General features: G+C 42.6%; 1 protein-coding gene and 1 long non-coding RNA gene across 2 annotated transcripts; one reads left to right on the top strand and one right to left on the bottom strand.

The window, feature by feature from the left end:
• The first annotated feature begins 2547 nt into the window (after positions 1–2547).
• On the top strand, positions 2548–21933 carry LOC131491481 (uncharacterized). Its single transcript, XR_009251475.1, has 4 exons — positions 2548–3040; positions 3203–3331; positions 20578–20801; positions 21676–21933. It is a non-coding gene; the product is annotated as an uncharacterized LOC131491481 (long non-coding RNA).
• Positions 21934–22169: 236 nt separating this feature from the next.
• Positions 22170–27245, bottom strand: LOC131491480 (allergen Fel d 4-like). Its single transcript, XM_058694495.1, is given in 8 exon segments — positions 22170–22444; positions 23378–23423; positions 23627–23728; positions 24044–24115; positions 24118–24153; positions 24853–24923; positions 25648–25784; positions 26137–27245. Coding segments are annotated over 7 exon segments (546 nt in total). The 5' UTR covers positions 26227–27245; the 3' UTR covers positions 22170–22444; positions 23378–23385.
• Between the last annotated feature and the right edge of the window lie 483 nt (positions 27246–27728).

The raw sequence follows: 27728 nt of genomic DNA, 5'->3' as shown, positions 1-27728 counted from the left end.
TTCTCTTTTTCCATGGACCTAGTCAGTCATGGCAACACCACTTATTAAAAGTCTACCCTTTCCCCGGTGACGGGATATACTGCCTTATTTTATATAAAATTCCCATATGCACTTGGTTACATATCTGGATTTTCTGTTTTGTTTTCTCCATTGGCCTTTCTATTTAGTGATTCGCCTGTTTTTTGGTCGAAGCTTGATTAGTCCAACTGAACAGACTGCATTCCTATAAACAATTGGTCCCTTTTATGAACCGGAAGGTCACATCCCATGAGGAGCAGGAAGTTTGCAGTCAGTTCTTAGCTTACAGACATTTGTATAGGCAGGCTTTCAACACTCCCCTCCTGAGCCCTGTTATCTGTGGGGACAGTCACCTCAGAGCATGATGTGCAAAAGACATGTTTAGCACCAGGAAGTGTCACTGAACTCTTAATTCTTAAAGTACTTGTATGAACAAGGCTATAATGTCTCAAGGTTTCCCATTTAATAGCACTGTGACTTAACATCTAGAGTTTTAAAAGATTTTATTAGGGGGTGCCTACGTGACTCAGTTGGTTAAGTGTTCAACTTTGGCCCAGGTCATGATCTCCTGGTCTGTGAGTTCAAGCCCCTCATCTGTGAGTTCGAGCCCTGCATCGGGCTCTGTGCTGACAGCTCAGAGCCTAGAGCCTGCTTCGGATTCTATGTCTCTATCTCTCTCTGCCCCTTCCCTGTTTACTCTCTCTCTCTCAAAAATAAGTAAACATCAAAAAAAAAATTTAAAGATTATTTTTTTAGGGGTGTCTGGGTGGCTCAGTTGGTTAAGTGTCTGACTCTTGATTTTGGCTCAGGTCATGATCTTGAGTTCGTAAGATCAATCCCCAGGTCAGGCTCTGCACTGAGCACGGAGCCTGCTTGGGATTCTTTGTCTCCTTCTCTCACTTCCCCTCCCCTGCTCATGTGCACAGTCTCTATCAAAATAAATAAATAAATAAATAAACAAACAAATATTTTAAAAAAGTTTTAAAAGATTAAATCAAAGTTTTAAGTTTTCTATAACCACGGAATTAATGAATAATTTCCTTGTGGCCTAAAACATGACCACAGGTTGGGAGTGCAAGCTGGTGCAGCCACTCTGGAAAACAGTATGGAGGTTCCTCAAAAAAACTAAAAACAGAACTACCCTAGGACCCAGCAATTGCACTACTAGGTATTTATGCAAGGGATAGAGGTATGCTGTTTCGAAGGGACACATGCACCCCAATGTTTGCAGCAGCACTATTGACAATAGCCAAAGTATGGAAAGTGCCCAAATGTCCATTGATGGATGAATGGATAAAGAAAATGTGATATCCATCTATCTATCTATATATATACATAGATAGATATATAGATATATCTACATAGATATATCTATATATAGATAGATAGATATGATGGAGTATTACTCGGCAATCAAAAAGAATGAAATCTTGCCATTTACAACCATGTGGATGGAACTGGAGGGTATTATGCTAAGTGAAATTACTCAGTCAGAGAAAGACAAATATCATATGATTTCATTCATATGAGGACTTTAAGAGACAAAACAGATGAACATAAGGGAAGGGAAACAAAAAAAAAAAAAAAAACAGGGAGGGGGACAAAACAGAAGAGACTCATAAATATGGAGAACAAACAGGGTTACTGGAGGGGTTGTGGGAGGGGGGGATGGGCTAAATGGGTAAGGGGCACTAAGGAATCTACTCCTGAAATCATTGTTGTATTATATTCTAACTAACTTGGATGTAAATTTAAAAAAATAAAATAAAATAAACCCATGACCACAGGTATTGTACCTCCCAAAATAGTGAATATATGCTATTTTCATAGTCCTCTCTCTCTCTCTATATATATGTATATATATAATATTTGGATTATTAATAATGATTATCTAAATTTTCTATATCCTTATATTTTGTTATTTATTCTGGAATTTTCCAAATTAAAATATTCTATAATGATGGGTATAGAGTTTTAATATTATAAGCTGGAAAACATTTTGGAGGTGGGTGGTAATGATGGTTGCACAACACTGTGAATGTACTTAGCACCTGCTAAAACGGTACACTTGAAAATAGTTAAGAGGGTAAAGTTTATATCATGTGTGTTTTACCACAATAAAAAAAGAAAAAATTCCTTATGGTTACGATTTTACCCATTTCTGTTTATTTAAATCTTACAACCAGGATGTGAATGGGAAAAAGCAGTTGCAGAAGGAAAAGTGTGATGCCACATCGACATAAAGTTTTAATTCATGCAAAACACGCTATTTTTCAAGGAGCAAAAGGCTTATGTATATGCAGCAAAAGGCTTAACATATGAATGGGACATATTTTCCTTTAAGAGGAAAAAAACCCCTTTTTTCATGCACAAGGACTTACAATTTAAGCCCAGGTGCACCAGTATCTTACTGAGAGAGGCAGAATCATCCTCACTCGTAGGTTGGCTCCTAGAAGGCTCCTGAACCAATCAGCCATGGATCAGGGATTGCTGCCACCCATCTGCACAGCTGGGGTCAGTTGACTCACCTGTAGCCTGCAGTCCAGCCCCGCTCCAGCTTGGGGCTCATCTGGGGGAAAGTATTTAAGCACAGGCGCCTGCCCCTGCTAGGGCATTGAAACTCTTGGTCTTAGCGGTTCCAACAACAGTGAACATGGACTTCAAGCTGCTGGCGGTGAGATTCCTGTCTTGGGGGGAAACTTCAGATGGTAAGCTCTGTCCCGGGGTTTGGAAGAATGGCTCTGTCTCTCTCTCCCTCCCACGTACCCTCTGTGGTTGCCAGAGGGCAGGCTGAGACCAGCCTACAGCACACAGGACAGATCAGGCCACCAAACCAGTCTCCCTTGGTCTACAAGATCTTGGCATTACTTAAAACCAAGACATTTCATGTACATCTCCAGGTTGCTGGCTTTTCTTGGAAAAGTATGAAGCTCTGGCAGAGTTTGTACGTGACAGCTCCCGGTGGTCCTCAGGATCCCAGCACCAGCCTCCTTCCCCTCAATTGTCAGCTGTAACCATCAAGGTAACTTTTCCTCCCTATTTGTGTCCTTTTCTTCCCCTCCCTCTTACGACCGTCACAGCTTAACACCCAAGAGGCTGCTTTTCCCCTCAGGGCTTCCAATTATGGAGGTCTGAAACTGAGGCCAGAGTGTGACCACTTGTTCTGGATTCTGTACACCCCCAGGTGCCCTGGCGTAGGGGTCTATTGCCTTACGAATAACCAAGGACCTGGAAGAAAGCTGCTTCTATCCACAGAAGGAGGACGTGAGTTGGCCTGAGAATTGGAAGGGAATGTTAAGAGCGTTCTGTGTTGGTGAGTGTTTCTGAGTGACCCTGAGCTACCTCTTTCTGGTGCCCCCCAGTACTAAGGAGTGGGGTCACAACAGAAGCCCCAGACCAGATTTCTGGGGGAGTTTGGGGAGAGGCAGAGAATGAAGGTGACTTGTACGGAAAGCACCTCCAGCTAGGCCACCGCAGCAGAGCGGGGTGGTGGCCGGAGGTGGGGAAGTAAGAGGTGAGAGAAACCCACTCCCCCCGCCACCCCCCCCCCCCCAGCAGTCCTCTGGGCTCTGGAGTGTTGTAGGGCGAGCGGGAGACCATTTCTCACTGCTTGGGAATGGTGATCCTCCCAGAAAGAGGAGCGGGGTACCTGCACTGGCCCCCTTCTTAGGAAGAGCAGCTGAAAAGAGACCAGGGAAGTGGAGGGGAGAGGACACGGGGCTGGGAAGGGCTTTAGCATTGGGGGCAGCAGGGGCCGGATGCCCCTGAAAGTCAGCACGAGCCAGAGGGCACTTGATGGCTGTCACTGCCATCTCCCCAAAGTGAGAACAATCCCCCCTAGGAATTTTCTTCAGGGAGTGAAAAACAAAAATAAGGGAGAAATCCTGAAAGCATGGGGTACTAATCCAAAAGAGATTCAATCTCAAATAGAAAGGGTCAAAGTCTATTTTGAAATCAGGAAGACTATTTTCTGCTGGAGTTAGACAGTGGAGCTTCAGAGAAAATTACAGAAAATAATTCTCTTTAAGCCTAATAGGGGATGTTCCGTGCACCCAGGGGACCTGGGTGGCTCGGTTGGTTGAGCATCCCACTTCGGCTCAGGCCATGATCTCATGGTTTGTCAGTGCAGAGGCTGCTTCCGAACTTCTGTCCCTCTCTCTCCCTCTGCTTCTCTCCTCATGCTTTCTTTCAAAAATAACAAGCTTTTCAAAATACATCTAAAAAACTCAGTGCACCTGTATGATGTGTCTGAATGAGGGATTTCTGTGCCTTAAACCCCAACCGAGCTCATCTGAGGGTAGACTTACACTCACCCCTTGCAAGGTTTCTCCTCCTCGGCACTACTGATCCTTGGGACTGTGTAATTCTTTACTGTGGGGGGCAGGTGGACTATCTTACGCACTTGGGATGTTTAACAACAACTCTGGCCTCCATCCACTAGATGTCAGTAGCATCCCCTTCCTAGCTGCAATAACCAAAACATGTATCTGTTGCCAAACGTCCCCTGGGGGCAGAAATCACTCCCCATGGAGAGCCACTTTGCTAAGGCTCTCTTCTCCCATTCGTTGGGTTGGGACCGGGACACAAAGGAAAACACCTGGAGCCTGGACCCAAGTAGGAAGTGTGAGGATGATGAGGCCTGGCTGTATGCTGAGGTCGAGCACTTGGCAAGTTTCACCTGTTCACTTCTGGGGTGGGGGGTGGTTTTAAGTTAATTTTGAGAGAGGACGTGAGGGGCAGAGAGGAAGAGACAGAATCCCAAGTAGGCTCCACACTCAGCGCAAAGCCTGCTTGGGATCCTCTCTCCCTGCCTCTCTCCCTGCCTCTCTCCCTGCCTCTCTCCCTGCCTCTCTCCCTGCCTCTCTCCCTGCCTCTCTCCCTGCCTCTCTCCCTGCCTCTCTCCCTGCCTCTCTCCCTGCCTCTCTCCCTGCCTGCTCGTGTGCTTGCTCTAGCTCTCTCGAAACTTAAATTGTTTTCTTTTTTAACAAACACCTCCACTTTTCTTCTTCACTCTCCTAATTGGCTTCGAATTCAAGGATTCCCTAGGGCAGCCTTTGTCATCGGAGAGCCTCTCCTGAAAAATGAGTGCAGTGTAGGCCTGAGTTAAAACTCAGACTTCTCCATATCCCCCAGTCCCATTCTGCCAGCTGAAATACCAGGCCCCTGCGACCCTCTTCGCTCTCACCAAACCAGCAGACTTTCCTGACAGACCCCAGACTCCGAAGGCCTCAAACCTGGAATTTGAGGAAGTTAAATACTAATGGGGGACCGCGAAGACCATTAAAAAGTAATCTTCATTTGGAGGGAATGGGAAGAGAGCACTCCTGTCAGGACAAGGTAGGTCCCCTGGTTCTTCCCAGGAGAACACCCCCTGGGAAAGGGGAAGGAGTATCCCCTGTGTGATGTAAGTTTGCTTCCACAGGTCCCACCCACAGCACTGAGCAAGTCAAGGGACCACATCCTCAGAGAAAAAAATGGAATCTCCTATACAAGGAGGAGGCCAGGCCATGTTGTCAGAACCACAGCACGGAGCTGATGGAGAACAAAATGGGCTCTGGATTTCAGCCAGACCCAAGCTGAGGGCTGGTGTTGGAGGATCTAGCAAGATGTGGGAGGAGAGCAGTAGGCACTGGTACCTCTATTGCAGAGATCCATATCTCACCGGAATTCCATTTTTAAGTCACTGAAAACTAAGCTGTTTTTTTTCCTGAATACTCCTGAGGAAATGTTCTTTTGATAGGTGGCTGAAATCCGCCATTTTGTTGGCAGCCTCTTTAAACTGGTGGGGTTTCCGGATATTAAGGTTCCTGTGACAGCCACTCTGTGCATAGCATCAACCTAAGCCTATTCCACTTTGCTGCCAGGGGACTTGGGGTGGGGGGGGTGGGGGCAAAGGGACTCCAAATGTGAAGCTCCTGCCGTCTGCTGGGAAGCATGTAGAACGTGGCAGGTCTCCTTAGCTTGCAAGCAAGATAGTCTCAGACTCTCCACAGTTCTTGATCGTTTTGATAGAGTGGGATGCTGAATGAAACGTGGCTTTCTGGGAAAGAAAGGACAAGACCCTTTGCAGCCTGGGTTAGGGGATAGGAGAAGCAAATACCCTGGGATCTGGTAGCAAGTGCTCTTGGCCCAAGTGGTGATGGGCTGAGAGCCTCTCTCTGGCCTACCTGTGAAGGAGACTGACCGGTGCAAGGTGGGATTGAAACCTGAAACCCAAATAGTGCTGTTGGTGGTGGCTCACTCTTCCACTGGGAGATGCTATGAGCAGTTGACGGGCTGTTGGAAACAGTACATAGGCCTTGCTTGCTGGTGCAGAGCTGGTCTCTCCCTCTCTGCTGCTCCTGCATCCCTCCCACCAGCCACTCTAAGGAAAAAGCCACATCTAGGGAATACTGGATGGGGGCAGGGTGGGGACACAGGTGCCAAAGTCTCCATCCTACTTGGGTCGAGGGCAGGAAGGGATGCCTGGATGGGGCTCAAGGTCCTGGTGAGGAGAAAAACTAATGTGATCTTGGGTTACAGGATCCTTTGGGCTGACCCAATATGCTTTCTTTGTTGTGTCTACATCTGACTGTGGGAGTTTAAATTTCATTTTTTATTCATCATAAGTGTACTGCTTAATCCCCTTCACTTATCTGACCTATTCTCCCCCCCCCCCCCCGCCCCCCCTTTCTGGTAACCATCAGTTCTCTTTAGTTAAGTCTTTTTCTTCGCTCATTTGTTTAAATTCCACATGAGTGAGATCATCTGGTATTTGTCTTTCTCTGACTTCTCACATAGCATTGTACTCTGTAGCTCTAGCCATGTTATTGCAAATGGCAAGATTTCATTATGGCTGAATAATCACATACCACATATTTATCCGTTCATCCATCGATGGACCCTGACACCTTACATATCCTGGCTATTGTAAATAATGCAATAAACACTGAAGTGTATGTATCCCTTTGAGTGTGTGTGTGTGTGTGTGTGTGTGTGTGTGTGTGTGTGTGTGTGTGTGAGATTTCTCTGGGTAAATACCCAGTAGTGCAATTACTGGAACTAAGGTAGATTTTTGACTTTTTGAGGAAGCTTCATGCAGTTTTCCAGAGCTGTTACACCAGTCTGTATTCCCACCAATATACAATGGCTCCTTTGTCTCCACATCCTTGCTAACACTTTCTTCGCGTGCGCGCGCGTGTGTGTGTGCGCCATCCTGATAGGACTGAGGTGATATCTCATTGTTTTGATTTGCATTTTCCATATGATGAGTGAGGTTGAACATATTTTCATGTCTGTTGGCCATCTCTATGTCCTCTTTGGAGTAAATGTCGACATCTGCCCACTTAAACGACTATTTTTTGGGTGTTAAGTTGTCGCTGTTCTTTATGTATTTTTGTTACTCTTTGTTGGATACATCACTTGCAAATATCTTCTCCCATTCCTTCACTGTGCAGGAACTCTTTATTTTGGGGTAGTCACAATAGTTGTGTTGTATTTTTGTTTTTGCCTTAGGAGACTGATCTAGAAAAACATTGCTGTAGCTGATGTCAAATTACTGCCTGTGCTCTCAAGGATTTTTGTGGTTTTAGGTCTCCCACTTAGGTCTTTAATCCGTTACTGAGTTTTTGTTCATGGTGAGTGTGGTCCAGTTTCATTCTTTTGCATGTAGCTGTCCAGTTTCCCAGTACCATTTGTTGAGACTTTTTCCCATTGTATGTTCATACCTCCTTATTAAAGATTAATTGACCACATAATTGTGGGTTATTTCTAGTTTTTTCTGCCCTATTCCATTGATCTGTGTTTACTTTTGTGCCAGTTCCATACTGTTTTAATTATTACTGCTTTATAATATATAACTTAATCTAGAATTGATACTTCTCATTTAGTGTTTCTTTTCCAAGATTTCTTTGGCTATTTGAGGTCTTCTATGGTTCCATACAAATCTTAGGGTTCCATACACTTTAGGATTGTTCTAGTTTTGTGAAAAAATACTGTTGGTATTTTTGACAGGGATTGTATTAAATCTGCAGATTGTTTTGTATAGTATAGACATCTTAATGATATTCTTTCAACTCAAGTATGGAATGTCTTTCCATTTCTTTGCATCTTGAACACCTCTTTGGATAAGTTTATTCAATAACTTACTGTCTTCGGTGCAGCTGTGAATGGGATGGTTTTCTTTGTAAATCTTTTAATGCTTATTTTTGAGAGTATGAGCGGGGGAGGGGCAGGGAGGAGACCCAGATTCTGAAGAAGCTCCACTCTGAGCTGTCAGAGCCCAATTCAAGGCTCAAACTCCCAAACTGTGTGATCATGACCTGAGACGAAGTTGGATGCTTAACTGAGCCACTCAGGCACCCCATGAATGGGATTGTCTGCTTAATTTCACTTTCTGCTGCTTTGTTACTAGTGGAGACGAACACAAATTTCTGTATGCTGATGTTTAAAATGGTTTTTCTTTAAACTCCTCCTACCTCCCATATGGGGTTCAAATTCACCACCCAAGATCAAGAGTTGGATGCACTAACTGAGCCAGCCAGGTGCCCCTGTATACTGATTTCATATCCTGTGACTTTACAGAATACAATAATCAGTTCTAATAGTTTTTGGTGGAGCTTTAAGGTTTTTTACATACAGTAGGTCATCTACAAGTAGTTTTATTTCTTTGCTAAATTGGAAGCCTTTGATTTATGTTGTCTGATTGCTATGGCTAGGACTTACAGCACTATGTTGAATAAAAGTGGACATCCTTGTCTTATTCCTGACCTTAGGGGAAAACTGTTTTTCACTATTGAGTATGATGTTCACTGTGGGTTTTTCATACATGGCCTCTGTTATGTTGAGGTATGTTTTCTCTAAACTTGGCAGAGTTTTTAACGTGAATACATGTTATACTTTGTCAAATGCTTTTTCTGCATCTATTTGATCATGCTTTGTCTTATTGATGTAATGTATCGTGTTGATAAGTGAAAACTGAACCAGTCTTGCATCCCAGGAATAAATCCCATTTGATCGTGCTGTAGGATTTTTTAAATGTTTACTTGGATTTGGTTGGCTTAAATTTTGAGGATTTTTGCATCTATATTTGTGAGATATTGGCCTATGGTTGTGTGTGTGTGTGTCCCCCCCCCCCCCAAAACGCCACCCCCCACCAGCCCTTCAGATGTAGGTGTAAGGTTAGGTCGCAATTTTTCTTGAGGTAGACCTGTATTGCTATAAACGTCCCTCTTAGAACCACTTCGGCTGCATCCTGTAAGAGTTGTTATATGCTTGCCTTTCCCCATCCCAGAGGGGATTAGCCTGCTTAGGGGAAGAGCTCTATATAGAAAAGGGCTAGTAGGACTAACTCCACTGCCATTTGCTGCCAGTATGAGGGTCAGAATTCATCATGGGAGCCTCTACCCTCTGATGTCCGAAGTTCTCACTACATAGGCTTCTGACTGCCAACCACCAAGACCTCTGTCTCCATGGCCCTGACCAGTGTTCCACACTTCTGTCAGCAGGGGTGGTTGACAAATCTGAAAAAATCCGAGGGGCTGGGTGCCAGGTAAAATTTCTTCTGTCCGTATGGGTGGGTTCAGGATATTTCATCTCTCTAGCACTCAAAGGGGAAAAGGGGCTATCTTTACCCTAACGTCTACATCCTAACCCCACAAACAAAGGACCCCTAACACCTTAGATTCTTTAAGCATTTGAGACCGAACAAGTTTGACTCTGCAGATTAGAACCTTTAACAAAGGGAGACAGATTTTACCTGGACTTGCCCTTGGGGTTTTAAGACTTGTAGCCACATCAGAGGGACTCCTTTTGGAAAGCTGCTCTTAGCTCTTAGTGAGTTGGAATAATTGATCTGTGAAGGCCTTATGATGCTCAATTCTCAAATTGCCATTCTGGGGTTGGTTAACTTGGACTCTGAGACTAACAAGGGAGAAAAAGCCCAAAAGTCTTGTCAAGAAATGGCCTCATCTATTCAAGAACATTGCTGTCTTGACCCCAGCAGTGTCTTGTCTTGTCTTGTCTTGGGAGAAAAGCACACAATTCCTTATGGAAGCTTCAGTTACTGCACACACCCCGTTTGTCCCCAGATGGAGCCAAAGACCCTAGCCCAGTGGGGCCATCTTCTGAGCCTACCACGCACTGGCTTGATGAGGTTTTGGAGAAGTTGAAACCTAGCAGTGTCCACTGAGCTGGTATAGCTGTTCCCCCTCAGAGCCAGCCCTGCAGTAGAAGTAGATGTGGTCACCCCATTGGGCAGAACAGACATGTGGGCTGTTGTCAGTGGCCTGGCTGTCTGGGCAGGCTGTACTTCTCCAAGTGGAAGAACAATCAAAGATGTTACGCTAGCTGATTGAACTGGGTCCCTCAGAACTGGCTTATGCCCAGGCATCTGAGACCTACTGGGATCAACAGTCTGATCGAACCTAACCCTGCTCTTGATGCGGAGGCTACTGTTGCATGTCAGCCTGTGACTTGAGCCGTAAGTTGACCTGCTTGTCCCACAGTGGGGATGGCCATATCGCAAGGGAGGTTTCCCCTTCTCCTGCTTTACAGATGGATTTCAGCAGCCCTTTGACCACCTCCACCCGTGGCAGTCAGGGCCTGTCTCACCCCTGATGGTACTTCAGGTTGTTTATCAGCCTCTTCCCTGAAAGGGATGCCCAAGGGATTCCAACTTAAGTATCAAGTTTTATAAAAAGGTCTGTCTCTCACCTGATTCTTGATGAAAAGCTCGAATGAGTAACGGATGACTGGACAGAAAGTGGCTATAGCTACTGGCATGGGACAGAAGAACTGGGTGGCGGGGAACAACAAAGCAGCTCAGGTGGGGGGAGGAAGGGTATTAATGACCTGTCTTTCAGAACTGTCCTCAGCTGTGTTGTAGGGGAAAGTCCACAGTAGGTCCCTCCCAAATGGGTGAAAGAAATTTACTGGCTGAGTCTGCCCTCCTCGGTCAGATGGCTCTGACCATTCTATGACGTAGATAGATAGATGTGACCCAGCTAGCGCTGGGACAAACTAAATGGTCTTGAGACCTTCCAAATGGATGAGCTGGAGACCCAAAGACTTTCTGTCAGCTAGGAGGCCATGTTGGAGCTGCTGTCAACCTGTGCTTTCTGCAGAATGTAGATCCTAGTTCAGGGAACTTCCCAAAACTAAACTCTTCCAAGGGCACTTTATTCTCTCCTGGGATTGTATGGCTTATGTGGAAGCTACACATCAGCTTTTCTCTCTCCTAAAACAGTGGCTTACACCTGAAGAGGTCACCTGGAAGTGTTTAAGGAAGCACCTCCTTGGTCCTCGTGGGCACCCAGGTCAGCCTTAATTCTCTGGCTTGGGTTGTTATGGATGAGGGAATTACCCTAGACTTCCCCCTTGGGGGCCAAGGTAACTGCAATTGTTAATACATCCTGTACCTTGTGGATTAATGCTTTAGTTGATACAGAAACCTAAGGAAGGAGCCACTTGTGTAGATGGACACTAATGGCTTCGTGGGCTTGCTTCAGCTGGAACCCTGGGGTACACCTGAGGACAATATTGCAGATTCTGATATTGTTAGAGTACAAACTGAATGGATCTGGTCTTGACTCCTGTTGGCTTAACTATGCCAGTCAGTGAACCATTATGATTTTTTCATAGGAAAACTTGCCAGAAGCCAAGACGATATAGAAATGAGGAGTGAATATTGTTTGGGGAGGGGAGCAGCCAATCTTCAATGGCATTTCCGTATGTGTTGTGATCACTTACATCTGGATTTTTTCACGTGCCTGGGTGACAGACTGGGAAGACAGAAGGGTAGAAGGCATGTTAGTTTCTTGACCACTGATAACAACGGATAATGGCTCACCATTGCCACTTGGATGTCCAATAGGCATCTCAAACTTGTCTACATGTGAACGCCTGGTCTCTTTTAAACTTGTAATTTTCTTTCAACTAATGTCAACTCCACTTTTCCTGTTACTTGGGCAAAAACCTAAGATGTCATTCTTTTTCTCTTCCTACACGTACCATCAAGAAATCCTATTGGTTGCCTTTCAAAATACATCCAGAAACTTGCTACTCCTCACTGCCCTTGCTACTCTCCCCCTGGTACCAATCTGGACCATCTCCTTTCTTGGCTTGCTGCAGGGGTGATGCCATAGGGCATTTCAGATCTCTCGTACCAGATGTTCCTTTTGTCCCTGGCTGGGGCCTTTCCAGAGTGCTGCATAAAAGATCCCAATTCTTCTTAGCTTTCTCTTTCCCCAGCAGATGCTGCATTCTGACTCTCTCTGGTTTGCTAACACAGCCTTTGATGTTCTGCTTGCTAACTCCCAAATCTGTTTTCATTCTTTTCTGTTACCTCCTCTTATTCTTTGGTTTTTAAGGGATTCTGCCTCTATTCTCCTCTCAAACATCTAAGTTCACTATAGTTGGGGTTTCAGGATGGAACACAGGTAATCCTGTGTCCAAGTTACCATGTTTAACTGGGAGCCCTAGCAGTAATCTTGTAAATAGAAGCAGCCTTCCAGGCCACATAGCTAATTGTGCTATTCCCTTAACACATTCTCCAAGCATTTTACAGATGTATTTGTAAACATGCCTTGAAGCAGTAAGAACGTTGCTGGAAACTTAAGCTTAAAACTAATGTTAAATCCATCTAGAGGGTGGCCTGAGAAGGCCGAAGCATTTTGAAGATGGAGGCTAAGATTTCTAATGCAGGTAACATCTAAGAGTCACCTGGATGTAGAACTCTAACAGTAAATTTGTGCTTTGTTCTGTTTGTACCTATTCTTTTGTGATAACATGGTTCTCTTATCCATGTGCTTTTCTACAAATCTTCCTGCATATTATGTGTCATATTTTTGGTGCTCAGTAGGACTTCCTACTGCATGTGGTATACTGGAGTTACAAAAACAAAACGGTTTTTCTTCCCCCTTAAATTCCACTTGAATCAAGTTCCTGAGCTACCCAGGTGCCCCTCTTTTCTTAACTTACATATAAGTTAGCATAATAGTGCAGTAATTTCAGGAGTAGATTCCAGTGACTCATCCCCTACGTATAACACAGTGCTCATCCCAACAGGTGTCCTCCTTAATGCCCCTTACCCATTTAGCCCATCCCTCCACCCACAACCCCTCCAGCAACCCTCAGTTCTCTGTATTTGAAGTCTCTTATGTGTTGTCCCCTTCCTTGTTCTTACATTTTTGCTTCTCCATTATGTTCTTCTGTTCTGTACCTTAAATTCATGAGTGAAGTTATATTTGTCTTCCTCTAATTTTGCTTAGCAGGATACTCTCTAGTTCCATCCATGTAGTTTTCAAATGGCAAGATTTCCATTCCTTTTGATTGCCAAGTAATGCTCCATTATGTATGTATATGTGTATATATACACACATGTATCTTTATCCACTCCTCAACTGATGGACATTTGGGTTCTTTCCACACTTTGGCTATTGATAGCACTGCTGTAAACACTGGGGTGCAGGTACCCCTTCAAAACAGCTTTGTTTAAAAAAAAAAAAAAACCAATGGAAACCAATTTGACAATAAACTTCATATTACAAAAATTAAAAACACAAAAATTTAAAAGAAAACTTGTTCCCATAAGATTAAAGTTATATAGGCTTGTACATACTAAGAACATAAGATAAATCCTGTAACGTTCTGGAATGTTCTTTGTCATTTGTAACTTTTTATATAAAAACACCTATAACCCTGTACTAAATGTTCCTTCACTGGAGCACTCTTTGTGCCCAGGCAGCTGCCCTAACTTAGGCTCCAATAAAACTTTTGTCTTTAAAATAAAAGTTTGTTCGTTTTTGTCAATAGGTTGATTCAGATAGCACAAGAGTAGAATTAGATTAAGAAAGGCAACATAACTAATAACATAATAACTCCATGGCAATATACTTGAAAACTTAAAGGAATTTTGCTTTCCTAGCAAAACCTGAGTGTCCATAATGGACTCCCATGTATTGGGCAGGGTAGGCCATGTTACACTGTGATAACAGCCTTCAAATCCCAGTGGCTCAATGCCATAAAGATTTCTTTCTCAAAGCAAACCACCATCACAAGTTAGAGCTTTGGGTCATCACCCTCTGGGACCAGGTACATAGAGTGACTATTGAGTACTGGCAATGTGGCAAAGGAAGAGATGGATAAAATACATATTGGCTCTCAAAACTCCTTCCAGAAAGTGATGTACATCACTTCTAATGATTACTGCTCGAACAAGCCACATGGTCACACCCAGCTCCAAGACGTGTGGTGCAGGGGTGGGTGGGTGAGTGGAGAGAGTGATACTAGGATGTACCCCAGGGGAAAACCAGAAATAAAGGCATACACTAGACAATGTTCCTGGTCTTCTAGTTTGCAATACCCAAATGTTCATGGAATAGTTGTATCAGAATAATGGGTTTGGGGACAAATGTTTAGGGAAAACTTACATTCAAAAACCACATTTTTTGAGGATGTAGAGAATGATTTTGCACTGTTGGTGGGAATGCACACTGGTACAGCCACTCTGGAAAACAGTATGGAAGTTCCTTCAAAAAATTAGAACTACCCTATAACCCAGAAATTGCACTACTAGGTATTTATCCAAAGGATAAAAAAAAAGCTGTTTTGAAGGGGCACATGCACTCCAATGTTTATAGTAGTGCTATCAACAACAGCCCAAATGTCCAACTGACGAATGGGTAAAGAAGATGTGGTATAGATCTATACAAGGGAATATTACTCTGTGATCAAAAGGATGAGATCTTGCCATTTGCAACAACATGGATGGAACTAAGCAAAATAAAGACAAATATCATGATTTCACTTGTGGAATTTAAGAAACAGATGAACATAAGGAAAGGCAAGTAAAAATAAGATAAAAACAGGGAGGCAAACCATAAGAGACTCTTGAATGCAGAGAACAAACTGAGGGTTGCTAGAGGGGTGTTGGGTGGGGGGATGGGCTAAATGGACAAGGGGCATCAAGGAGGGCACTTGTTGGGATGAGCACTGGGTGTTATATGTAAGTGATGAATCACTAAATTCTGTTCCTAAAATCATTATTACACTGTAAACTAAATTAAATACGAGAAAAAGCAAAAAAAAAAACAAACCCACATTTTTAACCTGTGGGGAAAGATTGAATTATATTCCAAATACAATTGGTAGAACTTCAGAATCAACAAAAGGGATACACATCTTTGATGTTCTAGGAAAAGCATCCCAGTCTTACTGAACACAAAGCAACCACGTTCATTTCTGGTGATGAAGAAGCAATGTTTTAAGCTTTTTACATGCCAATATTACCATTTACTGGTTTTGTAACTGAACCCACGTTCATTTGCCCGATGGGCAGCAAAGCCAACTCTGGAGACCTCAAGGATGCAGAAAGAAAGGGCAGTCAAATTAAGAGTCTGGAGAGCATGCCTCAAACCTGCCTCTGAGTTTTAGAATGGCTAATTCTTACAAGTGCTTGCCTTTAAACCAAGGAAATAAGGCTCTTTTACAAGCTGATCTCAGCAATACCACCAAAGGTTAGAGAAAATATCTCACACTGACAACATACATGACCACATACAAATATGCAAATCAGGTGCAAACAAAATCTTAAAGGCCCAATTTCCAAATATCTCCCTTCTACAAAGTAAAATCGCAAGATGGTGTAATTTACAGATCCGTTATTGGGCGTTTTTCTCCAGAGTCAAATGAATATTTCTGTCAAACAATGTTCTAAAAAAAAATTGCCCAGTTTTGGAGAATACAGCCCAAAGGGGCTGCAGGCGGGAAATGAATTGTCATTTCCCATTTTCCAGTTAGAACATGGCTGGTTTTATCTAAAGATACCAAAAGCTGTGGCAACAAACCAAAGAAGCTCAGAGTACCTCTGTGAGCATTCATGTGTTCCTCTCTGAAAGTCAGGGTTTCATCAATTGAACCAAATGGCTTTCTAGTTAACCCCTTCTTGCTCCATTAAGGAGCAAGAAAAAAGAGGGTAAGAGAGCCAACCTACATGGGAGGAAGGAGAACCTACCCTCACGGGGTACTTGCCAAATGGAAACTAAAAAAGACCCAGAAACAGGTTTCTTTGCCACAAGAATTAAGCATCAAAGAAGGTTGGTGGCCCTCTGTCAGGGTGGAGTCCTGGGGACAGTCCCTAGGACAAAAAGCCTAGGCAGCTGCTTGCCTTCCTCATGGGACTTGTGTTACAGCTGGGGACCCATGAACCACAGGCAAAGAGCGTGTGGCTGGCTTGCCTAATTTGTAACTGACCCTGGCTTTGTGAGCCTGACACACAGCAAAGCCAGACTGTGGGATACCAAGGCAGTCAAATGAGGAGATGGGAGAATAAGCCTCAAATCTGTCTCCCAGAAGCAGGACAGTCAGGGATAGTTAGTTAGTTAATATTTTTTTATTTTTAAGTATAATTTATTGTCAAGCTAGCAAACATACAGTATATACAGCGTACTCTTGGCTTTGAGAGTAGATTCCCATGATTCATCACTTACATACAACACTCAGTGCTCATCCCAACAAATGCCCTCCTCAATGCCCATCATCCATTTTCCCCTCTATCCCCTCCCCGCACCATCCCTCCCCCCCCCCCCCCCGCCCCATCAACCCTCAGTTTGTTCTCTGCATTTAAGAGTCTCTTATGGTTTGCTTCCCTCTTTCTTTGAGACTATTTTTTCCCTTCCCTTCTCCCATGGTCTTTAAGTTTCTCAAAGTCCACATAGGAGTGAAAACATGTCTTTCTCTGACTGGTTTATTTCACTTAGCATAATACCCTCCAGTTCCATCCACACTGTTGCAAATGGCAAGATTTCATTCTTTCTCGTTGCCAAGTGATATTCCATCGTATCTGTAAACCACATCTTCTTTATCCGTTCATCAGTTGATGGACATTTGGGCTCTTTCCATAATTTGACTATTGTTGAAAGTGCTGCTATAAACATTGGGGTACATGGGCCCCTATGAATCAGCACTCCTGTATCCTTTAGATAAATTCCTAGTAGTGCTATTGCTGGGTCGTAGGGTAATTCTATTTTTAATTTTTTGAGGAAACTCCACGCTGTTTTCCGGAGTGGATGTACCAGTTTGCATCCCCACCAACAGTGCAAGAGGGTTCCCATTTCTCCACATCCTCACCACCATCTGTTGTTGCCTGGGTTGTTCATTTTAGCCATTCTGACCAGTGTGAGGTGGTATCTCATTGTGGTTTTGATTTGTATTTCTGATGGTGAGTGCTGTTGAGCATCTTTTCATGTGTCGGCCATCTGGATGTCTTCTTTGGAAAAGTGTCTATTCATGTCTTTTACCCATTTCTTCACTGGATTATTTTTTTTGGGTGTTGAGTTTGGTAAGTTCTTTATAGATTTTGAATACTAACCCTTTATCCGATATGTCATTTGCAAATATCTTTTCTCATTCTGTTGGTTGCCTTTTAGTTTTGCTGATTGTTTCCTTTGCTGTGCAGAAGCTTTTTATCTTGATGAGGTCCCAATAGTTCATTTTTGCTTTTATATTCCTTGCCTTGGGAGACATGTGGAGTAAGAAATTGCTGCAGCTGAGGTCAAAGAGATTGTTGCCTGTTTTGTCCTCTAAGGTTTTGATAGTTTCCTGTCTCACATTTAGGTCTTTCATCCATTTTGAGTTTATTTTTGTGTATGGTGTAAGAGAGTGGTCCAGTTTCATTCCCCTTCATGTTGCTATCCAGTTCTCCCAGCACCACTTGCTAAAGAGACCATCTTCTTTCCATTGGATATTCTTTCCTGTAGTCAGGGATATTTAAAGGCAAAGGAGGAAAAAAAAAAAAAAAAGGTCTGGGTAATAAGTTGCAAAGGTACTTAGTACATCTGTTAACCCTTTGGTTACCAGTTTCATTTCCATATAGGCACTTAATGTGTTTTCCTTGGATTTTAGGGAACGTTGGGAAGTTTGGGGTTCTGTGTAACACATTATTAATTTTTCCTACCTAAAATACCAAGTGGGGGCACCTGGGTGGCCCAGTTGGTTAAATTTCTGACTTCGGGTCAGTGTCACACAGTTCGTGAGATCTAGCCCTGTGTCAGGCTCTGTGCTGACAGCTCAGAGCCTGAAGCCTGCTTCGGATTCTGTGTCTCCCTCTCTCTCTGCCCCTTCCCCACTAGCGTTCTGTCTGTCTCTCTCAAAAATAAACATTAAAATACCAGGTGTTGGTGAGGATATGGAACAACTGGAAATCTCATACACTGCTGATGGAAACGTAAAATGATGTAGCCACTCTAGAGTCTGTCAATTTCTTTAAAAACTTAAACACACACCTAGTAAATGGCCCAGCTATTCCGCTCCTAGGTATGACCCAAAAGAAGCATGTCCATAGATAGACCTATACGTGAATGTTCATTGTGCTTTAGTTATTAAAGCCAAGTGTCCACTAACAGATGAACAGATTAAAAATTTTAGTACATTGTAAAACAGGACACTATTCAGCAATAAAAAGGAACAGACTACTGACAAGCACAAAATGAATGAGCCTCAAAATAATTACGCCAGCTGAAATTAGCCAGAACAACAAAAGAAGCATACATACTGGTGACAGCATTGACATAAATCTCTAGAAAATGCAAAAAATTATGTGCATAACTAATTCAGCCTTGACAGAAACACAGAGAATGAAGGTAGCTATGTTAGGTTGTGGGAAACTTGGCAGCTGGATAATCGTTGTCTGTGCTGTTGACCAGGTCTTATTTCCTGGCCAGGCTCTCCTGAACAATCTGGCACTCCAGCCCTCTTTCTTTACCAAAATTGTCTATTATTCTAATAACCAAAACATATCCATCATAAATTTCTTGAAACCAACAGAACAGTGTTTCTGAAATGCTAATTTTTAACAACAACAGCTAGTATCTTGATGGGCTTGCTTCCAGGGGCAGACAGTTTCAACGAAAGTTCTGGGACAGGAGAAATCAAATGACAAAGTCCTCTAAGCCAAGAATAGAGATTTGGAATCTTTATCCTTGTCCTTGAAATCTCCAAATAACCTCAGGGTGTCCTAGTTTGATATCTACTCTGGGAGTTTATTTGACATTTACCTAAGTTTCCTCCATTCAGGTTTAAGTCATGATATTTGAAGAAGAGCAGTAATGGGACAGCTTATAAATGTCTCTTTCATCCCACAATCATGTATAATCAAATGCCCATCTTACTGAAAGCACTCTGAGGGGTTCAGTTTGGCAAACCTGTTTATTTGGGGGGGAAATGCAGCACAAATAACAATAGTAAATAACAGTCAAGGGAGAGGTCATGTATAGAAAAGAGGACCGGCAAACTTCTTTCTCTAAAAGACCACATAATAAATATTTTAGGCTTTGCAGGCCAAGAGGTGAAAATCAAAAATATTATGTAGGTACCAATATAATAACACAGAAAACATATTTTCATATTTCTGATGAAATTTAAAATATATTGAGTATAATTTATTTTAATATAGGTCTATTAGAAGAATGGAATTGGAGGAGGGAATAACATTTTGCTTAATTGGGGTTAAAATTAGTGTTTCTAATACCACATGGATTGCAAATGTTCTTGGCTCACAGGCCATCCAAAAATAGGCAGAGGGAAGGATTGGCCTGTGGGCTACAGTTTGCCAACCCCTAGTAAAGAAAGTATGGTTTCAATGTTTAAAGTATTCCTGAGGTTCTGGCTAATGTTACAGGGAGAAAAGAGAAAAAAGAGAAAGAGACGTGTAAGGATTGGAAGACCTACATTAACATGTATTTGCAGATAATATGACCATATCTATAAAACCAACAGAATCCATAAAGTATTAGATTGATTTTATCGTAATAAAAAAATGCCATCAAGGTTGCTAAAGAGATCAACTTACAAAAATCAATAACATTTCTCTATACCAGCAAAAACTCATGATAATAACTAATGGTTAAAAAACCCAGAAAACAAAACAAACAGTGAAAGTATATGGGAACCAACAACCAAGAACACACAAGAAAATTAGAAAATTACTAAGGAGAAGGGCGCCTGGGTGGCTCAGTCGGTTAAGCCTCTGACTTTGGCTCACGGCATGATCATACAATTCGTGAGTTCGAGCCCCACATCAGGCTCTCTGTTGTCAGCACAGAGCCTGCTTGGGATCCCCTGTCTCCCTCTGTTCCTCTCCTGCTCACTCACTCTTTCTCAAAAATAAATAAAAAACATTACGAAAGAGAAAACTTAAAAACTCTAAGAAAGGACATAGAAGATTATCTGAATAAATTGACAGACTTGGGGTTCACTTGGTTTTGGCCCAGTGAGCCCTGTGTCAGTCTTCTGACCTCCAAAACTTGTGCTGTTTTGAAGCCACTAAATTTGTAGTGATTTGTTACAGTGAACAGAAAATCAATCTGGGACCCATTTCTCCTGTCCAGCTGAATGCCAAAGAAGAGTCCTCACTGCATTTGATGCACAAGCAGTTTCCTCCCATATACTTTTAACTCTTGGAAGGAAACGTGGTACATATAATCTACAGAGTAATCTTAATTCACACTTGCCTGCATTTGGAGTATTATTCTGTGGTGCTCGTTGCAGATTTATTTCCCTTTAATCAGCTCAATTTGTTTTCAGACCCAAGAATGTGCTGATGGGCAATGAGGTGATAAAAAACTATTAAAAAACAACTAAGAATTTAAATATGATGGTGGAAAATTGCCAAGGGGATTGGCCCTCCAGTTCCTGAACAGTGTACGAAGAAACAATAGCATAGCTTCCCACGATGGCTGCTTCCACCATAACTTTCATCTGATGCCTGATTCATTTGATACTCTAGAAAACAGGTTTGAAAACTCAATGTCCTTCTCTCTGTGTCTTTTTGGTGAGCTAATCTGGGTTGACATCAGCAAGATGGTGGAATAGGCGGTGTGACCCTTCATCGCATACCCCAACAGAAACACCTATTTAGCAACCACTCATGGATGAAAATAACTTTGTGGGAGTTGGGAAGTACAGTAAGAGTTTCAGTGTGAGCTCCAGCTGCCATCTTGACCTAGGAACAACAGAGGGTCTTTTTGTGCTTCCCTCTTGGCTGACATGTGGCACACCCAGCCATCTTCCCTCATCAATCATCATTGTGGCCCTCCTTGCACTGATTGTTATTGCTGGTAATGTCTTAAGCACTCTCAGGGTTATGTTGGGCCATGCCCCTCTGGGTAACAGCTCTTCTATCCCTTAAGTGCTAACATTTAAAAATGAGGGGTCCTAGATTTTCTTGAGTTCTGGCATCAGGGAGATGGCTACTCCATTTTGGTAGACTTGTTTAATCACTGTGTTGTATACCTGATACTAATAACAGCATTGTCTGTCATCCACACTTCAATTAAAAAAAGGATCTTCGCATGCATGACGGGTTGACTTTCTACAAAGCCTGTTGACATATTTCAGCCAATAAGACCAAATGCTTAAGTCTGGAGCAGTTAAGTCTGAACCTAACTTATTCTTCTGACCTGGAGGCAGAGTAAGATGTGGGGAGGGTCACATGCCTATAAAGCTCTCCCTAATTAACCGTACGTTCATAATGACTGAGTCATTCTTTTTGTATGACAACTCCCACCCAGGTCTTGCTCTGCCCCAACACCCATGTGTAAGTTTTACACTGTTGCAAAAGGATTGTAAGTGGAAGAAGATCATTAATTTCCTTTTCCCTTTCCCTGTAAGCTCCCAAAAGAGGCTGATAGCATTTTGCCTCCTTGATGCGTCCTGACTGTACCAAGCCCAGATTATTGAAGGTAGGTATTGCTCACACTTAATGGAATCTCACTTAATATGTTCACAACAGATAACAGTGGTGATTGAAGGAACTTTTCCAAGAGTATGGAAGGACACTAACCATCTAATAGGATGGATAACACAGAGAAGCTAAAATATGGGGACATGTCCTGAAACATGTTGAGCTGGTACCAGCCTCAGCAACACTCCATGGAGAAAGAGAATTCTAAGATGGGGCAAATTATGGGAAAGTTTATCTTATCAGAACACCAAGAAACAGGCAAATCAAAGGGCAACCAGCACTCATGGGGACAGAGAATTACTGCAGAGGGAGAAACTCAGGAAAGATTCTGAGAAGCTAGAGAAGGATTATGGGTGCAGAGCCAAGGAGGTCCCCCCATTTGCTTTTTGTCGGCCCCACACTCCCATATACACAAAGACAAACCACAGGACTGCAAGCCTAATCATTTATTGACCAGATATAGGAAGTTCTTATTCATGATAGAGTTCTCCTGGGTATGGGAAAGACAGCTGGAAAATTTGGAGAAAATCTTGAAATCTTGGTTGGTTGATGTTTTCCTAGACAATTAAGGAAGATTCTGAAGATGCAGAGATAATGCTTTCCTATGTGGTTATGATGGAAATCAGGTCACAGCACTTGTCACTAGATGGTGTGGGGACCACAGAAGGGAAGATCCTGGAGCCCAGGTAAGGCAGCATTCACTCAACACTAAATAAGCAAATGAAAAAGAGAACACAGAAACTTATTAAGCATTTCTTGGATTGAATTGAAGCAAAAAGAACTTCTGTTATAGAGACAAATGGTGACTAGCAGATGTCAAGCTGTACTGTAACATGTTATTTGCCAGAATAGGGGAGGGAGGGCAATGAATAAATGCCCCCCCTTTTTTCTACTGCTGATCTCCTATTTATTGTCCCCAAACTGAATCTATGAAAAAAAGAAAGAAAGCAATGAAGGATCCTAGGCTTGTTCTGCCACCTTCAGCACTAGAAGTTTTGAAGAGTTTTAGATAAATTGAGAGATAATGGCAAAGCCATAGCTACCTTTTATTAAATGTCTGCTTTATGCAAGCTACATTATCTGAATGAAGCTCCACAATAAATCTAAGGTAGGAAACTGATGAGAAGATTCAGTGTCTGTTTTCCAGCTTAAAAGACAACTGGAAGTTCAGACAGCTCTATTCCCAGGTGAAAAGTTAAGGATGTACAAAGATCAAAGGAAGAAATGTTTGTTGTAAATTGGGAGGGTGAAATGCCTTCTGGGCTTGGAAGACCAACCATAAACACAGAAATGGATGTGAGTTTCATACTCATGTCCTATTACTCTTTCTCCATTTCAAATTTTAAGTCTTAATGATTTTTAGCATGTCATCAATTACTGATGTCTTTTGCCAGCATTATGTCCACACGGTAAGTCTGCAGGGTAGACATCATTATTCCCTTGGTAAATGCTTAGGTCATTTGTTCAAAAGTTCATGGTAGGAATGAGTCCTGAACCCAGCTCCTCCAATTCCACATCTCAAGCTCTCCTCACAAGCTTCCTTACCAAATTATTTTTATTGTCATCTTTGAACACAAACTCCTAATGCTTTTGGAAGGCACTGATCCCAGGGCCACCCCCTTTCCATCAGAGATCACCAACCTGGAGTCCTAGGCCACTTCACTTCCTCGGGCCTGTAAACAGCGATCTAGAGACAGAACACATACAAACACCGAACCCAGTTTATTTGCCAGAGAGAAACCAAATGATTCTCTAGGTTAAGGCAAAGGGGACTGATTGGGGGTACTGCCTTCTCTTGTTTTTTTTTTTGTTTTGTTTTGTTATTGTTTTTTTCCCCCTTCAGTAACATGGGAATTTAAGAAGAGAAAACTAGAAAATAACAATACTTACCAACTTCAGTCAGGTCAAGTACGTTTTCCTTAACAATCCCATGTTCTTGGCAATATTTCACAAACTTTTCCTTGAGTTTTTGACTCACATCTGGTTCTCGGGCTGTGGGGAGAGTGACAGTAACTGCTGTGTCTTATGTATTTGTCACTGAGGCTCATAAGGGGGTGGCTCCAGATGGATGGAAAATGGAGAGCACTGATTGGGTGCTTAGGCAGAAGTCTTGGGGATGGGTTATAACCTGTCTTGAATTTGACATCTTTAGGATATGGTTCTGGCAGGAAGACAGATTACCAAAGGTGAGCATCTGTCTTCAGAGGAGGAGAGACATTCCAGGATAAAAATTGGGAGGACCACTTTGTCTCCAGGTTTACCTTCCTTCCCCACCCCAAGATGAGTGTCAGCATGAAAATACCGTACCATAGAACTCTACCAGTTGGAATGGTTTCTTCTTGTCGAAATTCACAAGATGTAACAGGATATACGCATCCTAGACGTTTCAACTATGCTAAATACATTGTATCCATCATCTGTGGAGGAAACAGAACACCGTTCAGAACTTGTGCCACCGTGTGCCAGCCTCTCAGAGCTTGATAGGTCAGAGCTTGTTAGATCCACGGGAAGTAAGGAAACCCCCTTACCTATTTTCAACCACGAAACAAATTCAAGTGCATATCCTGGAAGACAGAGTAATATTTAATGTCTTCATTTACATCTCCCTGGGCTTCATGAGGCGACATCCAAGGGATACTGGTATTTGGCTACTAGTAGTAGAAAAATTCAGCCATAGCAGCAACTTATGCTCTATCATCCTCCCTGAGACTCACCCACCTCCCTTGACCATTTCTGCCAACTGTGTGTCTCTATCCTCTCTATAGGCCCGCTGGCATTACATACCCAGTGCTCTATATCCTGAGCGATGATGTGCTATAGCAACGACCAGCAGACATCATCACAAAGTAGGCAGGGAATGAGAAGCTGTCCCACCACTTATTTTTTTGTCAATTTTCTTGCTGGAGGTACATCTTTATCTGATGGTATTATGTGCCAGGCATTGACTTTTTTTACCCAAGGTTCTTCCAGATTCAGGATTTGGCTATTAGATGGCCCCTCATTATATAATGTACATAAGCTATTGATCAGGAATTGGTCAAGATCTTGAAGATATTGGCGTTTATTAAATTCTTGGAGTGGAAGTAGAATTTAGAAAGACTTTTTAATATACTTACACACAACACTATATACACCATCCTTTGTTTTGTCAGCAACCAGAAATGTTTTAGTACACTTTCCGTTCTCTCTGTAAAACAGAATAAGCTGATGTCCAAGAGATATTGATGCCCCAGCTCCCTCACACTCTACCTATAATTTGGGTTTCTGATTCCACTTCATTGTTGAACATTTTTGGAGCACAGTTTCCAAAGAGCTTTTATTTACATTATTTTACTTTGTGATACTTTAAGAATGAGTCAACTACTTCCATTACTGTCACTCTGCCACTACTTCCCACTATTATCACTACAACTACCTGTCTAGATAATTAGCTTAGTGTTCACCATGTGCCAGCCTCTCACAGAAGTGCTCTCCAAACATTACCTCACATGGTCCTTGCAAAAAAAATAAATAAACCATTAAAGAGAATCATCATCCTCTTTACCCAAGGGAAAATTGGGGTGGAAACAGATGAAGTTTCTTGGTCACACATAAGAGATTCAAGAGAGAGGCTGTCAATTCCAAGTCCTGTGCTCCAAACTTATGCTGTACTGTCACATTACTTATGATTCTGATACCCTCTACCCTGTCCGTACTTCCTCCACTCCTATTTGAATTTGTTTCTGTCATAATTCTTATCTTTGAATCTAGAAAAGACCCAGGTTCTTCAGGTCCTGGATCAGTGTCAGATAATGGACTCTTATTCTCAATACAAACCCAGAAGGTATGTGTACCCTTACACACACACAGAGTTCCAACACCATATTCAGACTCCCGTGTTTCCTCTCCCAAGTGACAAAGACCACACTTACTTTGTATGAAATACAAAGGACAGAGAAGAGTTGTCCAGGGCTTTGATGTGTTTGACAAAAACCCTCATGCTACCATTTTCTTCTATCTTTTCCTTAACATCTGCGGCCAAGAGAATGGAATACCACTCTCCTGAAAGCTGCAATAAATCAGTAAAATGATTGGGTAAGAAAAGGGGAGGGGAACTCCATAGGAATCCTTGTCTCATTGAACCTGGCCTTTGTGCCAGAATCATAATGATGTGAAGATGGAATTAGAACTCAGGTCAATTGGTACTACATCTAGGGCTCTTTCCACCATCCCTAAAGCGAGAACAGAGGTCCCCAAGTGTTCTCTTTTAATATGGTACAATTGCTCTTAGTCAAAAGTCTGAAACCACCCCTTTGGTCTAATACATCAAAGAACTCCTGTCCTCTGGTAGGGCCACGTTACTTCAGAATCCTCCACGCTACCCCACAAGGGCAGAAGCTACTATACTCTACAGACTCTACCTTTGAAATATCGATGTTGCTCCTCACAACGTTTTCTTCCTCATGGGCACAGACTAGAATCAGCCCTAGACACAGCAACAGCAGCTTCATCTTGGCAGGAAATAGCACGGTCTTCCCTACAGTCACTGGGAGCGAGTCTCTCCCTGATGGTGGCTCCACTCCCCGGCTCCTCTGTTTTTATATCTGTTCTGCGTCCAGTTTTTTTGTCCATTGGACACCACCTTCCCTCCTCCCACTCCACGAAATGGTATATCATTCACTGGTGTGAGGCCAAAGACTGTTCTTGCCCTTTTGAAACTTGGCAATCTCCTCTCTTTTAGATCTACTTAATGACCTTAAATTTCTCAAAACACACACTCAAGAAAAATAGTGGAAAAAACCCTGCCTTTTGGAACCAGATTTAACTGTGGATCTGGCTTGGAATCAGAGAGCCAATTATGTGAGGCAGGAATGGAATAAAACTTGGAAAGGGAATGTGTAGGGAATCTATGTTCCATTGTTCACATGGTGTGCAGAATTGGGTGCATCACTTCAATTTTACTAATTTCAGAAGCAAAGACACTGCCTCTACCAAAGATGACAGTACCTTCCACAAAGCAGTAAAACAGAGTTGATCAAAACAGGTTTGAATATAATAATGAAATATGGCTTCTATTCAGTATATTTTAATTTCTTTTCCTTATTCTCTGAACTCAATCACTACATTTTTTTCTTTCCCCACAATGAATGGACAAGTGTTTAATCACCGAGTATACCTCACTATACCATATGCCCCATAAGAGAAATGGAGAAGTACAAGATATCATCCCTTGCTTCAAGTAACTATCAATGGAGTTGGGGAAATACTTCATATAATCAATAAAAACCTGACACTACAAGCATATGAAATAACCCAACTGAGTGGGATTAAGTCCATACCACTGTAGGTCAGAAAAGGAGTGACACTAGAGAGGTGGTATCACGTAGAAAGGGCTTAAGAGCATGGCTTTAGGGGTGCCTGAGTGGCTCAGTTGGTTAAGCATCTGACTCTTGATTTCGACTCAGGTCATGATCTCACAGTTCATGAGTTCTGGCTCTGCACTGACATCATGGAGCCTGGTTAGGATTCATTCATTCTCTCTCTCTCCCCCTCCCCACCCCCCAAATAAATAAGTGAACATTTAAAAAAAGAGGGAGCATGACTTTGGAGTTATATAGATCTGGGCTTCCTTCCTATTTCTGTCATTTTGAAGCCATGAGGACAGATTTAACTTCCTCTGATACTTAGTTTCCTTATACATGCCTCATAGATTAGGGATTCAATGAGATGATGTGTATAGAACCCTCATCATGTTTAGCACATATTGGGCTGGTAGGGTCAGAATTATTTCTGGAGAAGGTGGGACTTAGCATAGGTCTTGAAAGTTAGAAAGGGGCTTGTTAAAGTTATGGTTCATTTCTGCCTTGTGCCTTGTCCCCTTTTTCACTTCCCCCAAACAGAAAGAGGTTGGTATAACGTTAAGAGGTTGGTATCAAAGAAGGAGCTGGGTAGAGGGCAGTGAACCTAGGGGTTGTGGCATTCAATCTGTGGCTCGCTTTAAAAAGTCTTGCCA

Source organism: Neofelis nebulosa, chromosome 12, assembly GCF_028018385.1.
Source record: "Neofelis nebulosa isolate mNeoNeb1 chromosome 12, mNeoNeb1.pri, whole genome shotgun sequence".
Lineage (NCBI taxonomy): Eukaryota > Metazoa > Chordata > Mammalia > Carnivora > Felidae > Neofelis > Neofelis nebulosa.
The sequence above is the reverse complement of the archived record's forward strand: the minus strand, read 5'-3'. Positions and strand labels throughout refer to the sequence as shown.